The sequence below is a fragment of the Eschscholzia californica genome, unplaced genomic scaffold (genome assembly GCF_041429995.1).
Source record: "Eschscholzia californica isolate CP2 unplaced genomic scaffold, dmEscCali1.0.p SCAF_3, whole genome shotgun sequence".
NCBI classification, from domain to species: Eukaryota; Viridiplantae; Streptophyta; class Magnoliopsida; order Ranunculales; family Papaveraceae; genus Eschscholzia; species Eschscholzia californica.
This window is the reverse complement of record NW_028238420.1, coordinates 52,688,509-52,697,466: the sequence shown is the minus strand read 5'-3', so window position 1 is coordinate 52,697,466 and position 8,958 is coordinate 52,688,509. Positions and strand designations below refer to the sequence as shown.

Here is an 8,958-nt window from a genome sequence, read left to right as displayed (position 1 = left end):
ATGAGTCCTACAGAGAAGGTAAGAAGCATAGAAGTTAGAAATAGACAAGTTCAGAAACAAATAAGTTTAAGAACTTAGAAGATAAGTTGTTTTAGAAAAAGAACGTAAAGAGAAGTGAAGGTTAGAAAACTTGTTTTAAAAAAGAAAGAAAGAGAGAAGAAGAAGAGTAGTTTTGAAAAACAGAAAGAAGAGAAGTAGTTTTAAAAAAGATTTGTTTTAGAAAAAGAAAGTAAATAGAAGTGAAGGTTAGAAAACTTGTTTTAAAAAAGAAAAAAAGAGAGAAGAAGAAGAGTAGTTTTGAAAAACAGAAAGAAGAGAAGTAGTTTTAAAAAAGATTTGTTTTAAAAAAAGAAAGTAAATAGAAGTGAAGGTTAGAAAACTTGTTTTAAAAAAGAAAGAAAGAGAGAAGAAGAAGAGTAGTTTTGAAAAACAGAAAGAAGAGAAGTAGTTTTAAAAAAGATTTGTTTTAGAAAAAGAAAGTAAATAGAAGTGAAGGTTAGAAAACTTGTTTTAAAAAAGAAAGAGAGAAGAAGAAGAGTAGTTTTGAAAAACAGAAAGAAGAGAAGTAGTTTTAAAAAAGAATTGTTTTAGAAGAAGAAAGTAAAGAGAAGTGAAGGTTAGAAAACTTGTTTTAAAAAAGAAAGAAAGAGAGAAGAAGAAGAGTAGTTTTGAAAAACAGAAAGAAGAGAAGTAGTTTTAAAAAAGATTTGTTTTAGAAAAAGAAAGTAAAGAGAAGTGAAGGTTAGAAAACTTGTTTTAAAAAAGAAAGAAAGAGAGAAGAAGAAGAGTAGTTTTGAAAAACAGAAAGAAGAGAAATAGTTTTAAAAAAGATTTGTTTTGAAAAAGAAAGAAAGAGAAAAATGATTTGCAAAACAAGTTGTTTAAAAAGAAAAGAAAAAAAGGTTGAAAAAAAAAAATTTAATTGTCCTGAACATGAAGGCAAGATCATTATGTTGATATGGAGTATGAACTCTCGGATCTATTTATCAATATTATCTATGATCTATGATCAAGTATGAGTGTCTGACTGAGTTGTTTAAAAAAAGAGATCTACTTATAAATATTATCTAATGGTTCTGAAACAGAACACTCGGATCTGTTTAATCAGACAGATCGATAGTCAGATGACTCAGATCTGTCTGATTAAACAGATCAAACTCGAATGATTGTGTTCTGTTTCAGAACTAAAACATAAAATTTTTATCTATGATCTATGTATTATCTAATAGTTCTGAAACAGAACACTCGGATCTGTTTAATCAGACAGATCGATAGTCAGATCTGTCTGATTAAACAGATCAAACTCAAATGAGTGTTCTGTTTCAGAACTAAAAAAAAAAAAATCTTTTCCACTAATTTATGTATCTGTACATCTTACATCGACTTCATGTCATCATTCATCAACCACAAAAAAAAAAATTACAACAGGAAACAGACCCTTTTGATCAGACAGATCAAAGGTTTAGAACTTTGATCTGTCTGATCAAACAGAGATCTGTTAACATTTTAAGAATAAACAACCTATCTAAGATCTAATAACAAAATAATATTACTTTTCTCAAATAAAAAACAAATAACAAATTAATAACACAAAATAAAAATCAAAAACCTATCTAAGATGAGTTCGAAGGCTTAACCGCTTCATTTGATCTGAAAGATCATCGGCCTATACCATTAACCGAACATCATCAGAACTCAGAAGTAGATCGCCTTTCTCCGAAGTCCAAACTCGAAACCCAATCGCATATTCGCATGCAGAAGTAGAAAGACTAGAAGACTTAAAGTAGTTAAAAAAAATACTAACCATTTTTGTTGAACACTCAGATCTGTTGGATGATGAAGGTGAGATGAAGACTAAAAGTGCTACTAGGGTTACTGGTAGAGAGAGAGAGAGAGAGGCGGAGAGAGAGCTTTCATTTACGTTAATGGCTTTAGGGTTCGGCTGTGAGGGTTAGGTTCGGAGGATGGTGGTAGGAGAGAGAGAGAGGCGGAGAGGGAGAGAGAGGCGGAGAAGGAGAGAGGAGTTAGGGTTCGGCTGAGGGTTTTTATAGACTCTTCGACTTAATCCAACGGCTGAGATGTGATTTGAAGGGGCGCCCTATCTCAGCCGTTGGATTTAAAATGACACGCAGATACTCACGGGTACCCTGTCGGGCTATCTGTCGGGCTCTGTCGTCGGGCTTGTAGTCGGGCTATGCATCGGGCCGGGACTCGGACGGGCTTAACGGGCCGGGACTCGGAATTGAGAACCTGTCCGAGCCCCGACCCTATTAGCCCGTTATATCGGGCCGGGCTAGCCCGGCTCGGGGCTGCTTCGGTCATCGGTCTCTCACGGTTCGGGCCGAACGGGCCGGATCGCGGGTTTCCGGACCGTTTTCCCATCCCTAGTCACGATGATTTAATTGATATTCAATCATTAAGTTTGAGTATTCATATCACAAAATAAATATGCGATTAAAAGAGGTAAATAATTATAAATTAGTATTTGCATTAATACACGTAAATAAATATGTATATTCCAGAGTGAAAGTTAATAAACCCGATAAGGTATTGAGAACAGTTTGTGTGTACAACAATTGTCTATTTAAATTCCTTAGGGGAATAAAAGTGCTTTCAAAAACCACTAAAATATTTAGAATAATATGGTTTACACCCCAAATTTCATAAGAGAATTGATATTTTTTTTTGTCAATGAAGACAAACCTATCTTCCAAAGACTAATCTTATTAACATATATATAAGTAATAAGGGGTAAATTGAGTTTGGTTAGAGAGAGAATGTTGAACGGGAGCGGCTTTAAAGTGGAATAGTTAAAGGTGTTGGGTGCTTACAAATTCTCGGACCCCTCTAGGCTTTATAATTGTAACGACGCCTGGTAATAGGCCTACCCACTTATAGCATTTTGGCTTTTAGCAACGTCCAACTCAAAAAATTGTACTAATTTTTTTCTTAAAAGTTTAGTTATGGTGTGTTTGGTTGCAAGATTCCTTAGTAGGATTCCTATCAAAAGTGGAATTTGGTAGGAATCATGAATCCTTGGTCTGATTGGCTACCAAGAATCCTAGGACTCTTGAATCCTAAGGATTCATAATTTCAAAATTTGTATTGGACCAAAATCCCACCCTACCCCCTAGGATTTGCTAGAATTTTGGATTAACGAACCTAAATTTCAAACTTAAAATCAACAAAAAAAATATTTCCTTCTACAAAATCATTATTTTTTTCAAAATCATTATTTTTTTCAAAAATCATATTTTTTGTAAAGACGTTTAAAAATACTCAAATAATAATAAATCATAGGATTCTTAGTTGCCAAACAAGTCAAAAAATATTACTTGGATTAATGTATCTCAAAGACTCATGAATCTGCGGATTAATGATTCCACCATCCAAACACACCATTAGTGAGATTTGAAATACATTGAATAACGTCGCAGTTACTGTCGATGAGAAATCAGTCCTAATGGTTTATACTAAATAAGCTCATTGTTTAGGCCAAGATATACCAATTGTGACAGAGAAAACTTTTTATTGCTTTTAGTTATTCCTTAGATAATTATATCTTGTATAGATAGTCACTAATTAATCTTTTACATAAATCCAGTATTTCAATGATTACAGACAGACAAAGCAAGAAAAGCTTTTTTTTTTATGTATAGAGAGAGATAAAACAAGAAAAAAAAGATTATGTTTACATAAAATGAATCTTATTTTCATCAAAAATAAAATAAAATGAATCTTATGGATAAAAATGGAAAAAGACAAAAAAAACACAAGGATGATGATCATTTCAATATCTGTTTATGTAACATAGGGGGAAAGATACCTTCCTCCCTTATTATATAGATTATTTCTTATTACATGCATGGTAGTATATAATTTTTTGGAAAATAAGACCAAGATTAGCCTAAAATGCCACCAAGGGCCTTCATTTTCTCTCTCTCTTAATGGACTTTCTATCTCTATATTAGGCTTGTATTTTGGGCAGCTTTTTCTTTAAAATGCTCCCACAAAATCTATAAATGGACACCCATAAACCACCATTACCAGTGTCATTAGCAATTAGCATAATGGAGTCACTGTCATTAGCTTTTTTCTCTTCTCCCTTGGACCTGGTTAGTCTCTTTCATTGCTACCCTTCTTGCTTTTATTTTCCTTTACAATCTCTTCAAGAACCCACCAAAAAGCAGAATTCAGAAACCCCCTGTAGTAGCTGGAGCATGGCCAATTCTAGGTCATCTTCATCTCTTCAAAGAAGGTGAGTTACCTCACTACATGCTGAAAACACTATCTGATAAATATGGACCAGCCTTTATCATAAAATTAGGTCAACGCAAATCACTAGTTGTGAGCGATCCTCGAGTTGTTAAAGAATGTTTTACTACTAATGATACCCTATTCTCGAATCGTCCTTCTACTAAAGCCTTTGATCTTATGACTTACTCTCCTCTCTCTTTAGCTTTTACACCTTATAGTCCTTATTGGCGTGAGCTTCGAAAGATATCCACTCTCAAACTTCTATCTAACCGTCATCTTCAAACCATCAAGAAACTCCGACTAGACGAAGTTAATGTCTGTTTTAGACGTATATACGACTTATGGAAGAACGAAACGAGTAAAGCTAGTGTTAGTAATTTTGGTGAAAATAGGGTCAGGGTTTTGGTGGATATGAAAAAATGGTTCGAAGAGGTATCAAATAATGTAGCAATGAGAGTAATAGTGGGAAAACATAATTTTGGGACTAGGATTGCGAATGGTGAAGATGAAGAAGCTATTGAATACAAAACAATCATGGACAAACTCTTACGTTTAGCTAGTTTTAATTTGTTATCTGATATGGTTCCGTCGCTTGGTTGGATTGATTTCTTTCAAGGAAACATACGTTTGATGAAACAAAACGGTAAAAAACTTGACATCTTATTGCAGAGGTGGTTAGACGAACGTCGCATAAATAAAAGTTCCGTTGCGGAGGAAGATCAAGATTTTGTGGATGTCTTGTTATCTGTGGTCGAGGAAAACAAATTCTCTAACTACGATTCTGATACGGTCATTAAAGCTACATGTTTGGTATGTATATCTTCTTCCAAGTGTTCAGTTGTGATCATTCATTTATTAGTAATTAGCTATATACGGAGTACTAATTTTGTTTCGACTAATAATAATAATAATAATAATGTAGGCCATGATTATGGGCGCGACAGATACAACTGCAGTGACTCTAACATGGATCACTTCTTTGTTAATGAACAATCGCCATGTACTGAGAAAAGCTCAAGAAGAACTAGATATGCATGTGGGAAAAGATAGACAAGTCGAAGATTCAGATCTGAAGAATTTGGTTTACTTGAACGCTATTGTGAAAGAAACAATGCGATTATATCCATTGGGTGCTCTTCTTGAACGTGAAACCAAAAATGACTGTCAAGTCGGACGGTTCCACATTGAACGTGGCACACGTTTGTTAGTTAATGTATGGATGGTACAACGAGACCCATCCGTATGGGTAGACCCTAATGAGTTTAAACCAGAAAGATTTCTAAATGAGAAATTCGATATAGATGTTGGTGGACAACATTTCGAACTGATACCATTTGGTGTAGGTAGAAGAGTGTGCCCTGCAGTATCGTTTGCATTGCAGTTTTTGCACTTGGTTCTTGCTCGACTCATTCATGGATATGATTTGAGCACCCGAAATGATGCGGTTGTTGATTTAACTGAAAGTACTCAAGGTCATACAAATCACAAAGCAACTCCTCTCGATCTCCTCCTCAGTCCTCGACTCGACGCTAATTTATATGGTTACTAGATTTTGTTTTCTTCTTTTAAGTGTCCAGTTGTGATCATTCAATTGGTTTGTGAGGGATAATATATAAAAAAAAAAAAAACTTAGTATATCTTTTGTAAGTATTTTCTTATTCACTAAGAAAAACATAATCAACCGATAATTTCCTACTACCCATTTCTTACGTGGTCAATTATCCATCATTGAGGAGGGTAAACTCAATTACCGATTAATGACGAGGGAGTAAACTCAGAACACTGCATGGTCAGGTTAACATTCCAATTTCTTCGTATCACTTTTATTACTTTCAGTAAATGAGATGTACTATATAAATCAGCTAATTTCATTAAACAAAAGTCATACATTTTATATGGATTAAAAATCATATAAAATATATTTTGTAATCTTTGGTAGGGTTATTTGCAATTCACATTCACATTTTAAATTGAAGACATACACTCGTAAGTGTTATGACGAAGATCAAGCAAATCAAGAAAAACACCATCAGAAGTTAAAAAAAAAAAGTCACATAAACACAAGAGATTCACGTGGTTTGATTCGTGACCTACTCCACGACTCACAATGTGTGATGATTTTGACTATTGCTAAGCCAGATATTAGTTAGCTTTGACAAAATTAAGAAATTAACAGTCTGACCGAAGAAATACATGAGCATACACTCGTAGAAGCATCAAGAAGGTGGATCCATGAAACTCTACCACCTGGGCCTTTATATTGGTCGACACGAGTCTCATACGCACTTTGAACCCTGCGCTGGCCTAAAGACAAACAAGAAGACAAACTGAACTGGCTCAAGTAAGAGTTCTGCAAATTGGTTTAGGAACAAAGGAGGGAGGTCTGTCGAAGTCAGCTCGGCACCTTGAGACCTACTGTGCTTTAAGGCAAGACAGAAAGTGGATCTGAGTCAGGCTTCGCGACCTGAGTTATAATTTGATCAGAGACACAAAGTAACAAGATCAACGAGAGTGAGTCTCGCTGGGCTCGGTTCCTCAAAGCTCTGCTCTGACTGAAAAAAAAAACCACCGATGTGGAAGGCCAGACAAAGCTAAATAACCACTTCTCATACACAAACAATTATGTGTAAGAGGATTTGTTAGTGTTAGAAGATACACACTTATCTAATATTATCCTCCAGACGGACATGTACACGTGGCAATCATCAAGACCTGTGTGTTATTACCGCATCATCTCAGTCGTACCCCAGCTCATCCGATCCTATATAAGCATATCAGGATTGCGCAGGAACAAGATTGAGATCATATCCTAAACTCAGACTTTAAATATTTTGCTTAAACTTCAAAAAACACCTCACTGACTTGAGCGTCAAGGTCCTTCCTTTGTTTTTTGTAAGCTCTAGCCATATAGATTCAATTAAAACTTAGAAGAAAATTCATCATCTGACCATAGGTCTCAATCATGAGGAAAATAAACGAGCACTTTCCGACATCACCATTTGGGGCTAGAGCAGGAAGGGAGCACTTTAATAACCCCCTAAGTATTACTTGAACACGAATCCCCTTGTTATACAAATACTTGAATCCAAGGGACCACCATGTCTTTCTGATGCAGGCGCATACGGGACGGGCCCGCAAACCCGCAAACCCGCGCGCCCGCGGCCTAGTCGGTCGTTCTAGAAGTATAGGAGAGTCCTAATTTAGAAGGATTCATAATGAATCTAGGTTTAGGAAGTTTTAGTATTTCTATTATTTTAGAAAGTCCAGTTTGTGTTTATCAAGGAAAGTTTAGTAGTCTATAAAAGGAGGTCTAGTCTTTGTTTATGGATATGTTGAAGAGAAAACCCAATCTAGTTTAATCAAGTTATAGTTATTTTATCTTTCTTTTATCGTTATTTTATCGTTCTTCGTTTATTTTATTGTCTACTTTTAATTCCGCTGCGTTCTACATCATGTGGTATTCAGAGCCACCAAAGTTTTGGGTGAATGATTCTAGATTTTTTTTTTAAATGAGTTAAATCACTCTCAATCATATTCTATTCCTCAAGAAGATTATAATCAATCAGATTATACTCATGAAGAATAATGAATCGATGCTTATGCGCATCATGTTGGCATGCGAATAGAGATTCGTACGATTATCATTGGAATCCGGGAGAAACCGTACGAGAAAACTCATCACAACCTCCATCCTATTATTATCCGACACCATCCTCCGAACCACCGTACCCTTATTATACACCATATTTACCACCGTCTTCACCACCACCTCCATACTCTAATTATACACCACAACCTTCTCCTTCTCAATACGAACCATCAGTACCATCACCAGTGTGTTATACACCATCACCGCCATCTTATTACAATCCAACACCAGAATCACCACCACCACCACCACCTCCGTACTCTTATTATTCACCACCGTATTCACTGCCACCACCAACACAATCATCTTCTCTTTCCTATTCACCACCACCACCACAACCGACTTCTGCCGACGCGGTTCCATTACTATTATCAGATTTACCTAAGACTCAGCATATGTGTGACGACTTCGGAACAATAATACGTCAACCATCTTCCTCGCCTATTTTATCGTTCCATCAAGAAAAAGAAATAGAAAAAGAAGATTACGAAGAAGTTGAAGTTGCAGAAGAAGAAGATGACTTTTCCTTCGAAGTAGAAGAAGAGAAGCTCGAAGATAACAGAAGAAAATATGAGGTTGGTTCTGATTCCAACCCTACTAAAGATCAATCACCTCCGCCGTCCTTCCAACTGTCAACCAAAAACCTAGCAATGGTGAATACTGAACTTACTAATAAAAAACTCCAATATTTTGGTCCACTACTCGATGATGAAGATGATCCCAAAAATCTCGATGTTTGCCGAACCGCGTTTCTCCATCCCAATGGTCATCTCAATGGAACCACTTTTTTGACTGCAATGTCAAAACTCAAAAATTACAAACCTTTTCATAGAATTCCTTCTTTTCTAGAAAAATTTGAATCTCTTCTTGATCATGAACGATGTTCGACTCAGGTTATTAGTTTATATGGTCGCACTGGAATTGTCGACAACTCTTTCACCACTTTTCAGCAAGTGGACAATATAGAGAGGAAGAAAAGAGGGAAAGCTTCTTCTAGTACAAAGGGGAAAATCCCTGATTATATTGTTGTGCCAGAGATGTTTTCTCATTGA

The 8,958-nt window shown here is 35.7% G+C and overlaps 1 protein-coding gene and 1 pseudogene across 1 annotated transcript; both read left to right on the top strand.

The window, feature by feature from the left end:
* On the top strand, positions 1-5,806 carry LOC147551741 (protopine 6-monooxygenase pseudogene; annotated as a pseudogene).
* A 2,750-nt stretch (positions 5,807-8,556) lies between these two features.
* LOC147551740 (small ribosomal subunit protein mS86 (rPPR1)-like) lies at positions 8,557-8,958 on the top strand. The gene has a single exon (XM_086668595.1). It carries the CDS (start codon positions 8,557-8,559, stop codon positions 8,956-8,958), a length of 402 nt encoding a protein of 133 aa, XP_086524721.1.

Bases quoted from the DNA above. Each gene is read 5' to 3' on its own strand.
- LOC147551740 (XM_086668595.1), top strand. From the start codon at position 8,557: ATGGTGAATACTGAACTTACTAATAAAAAACTCCAATATTTTGGTCCA.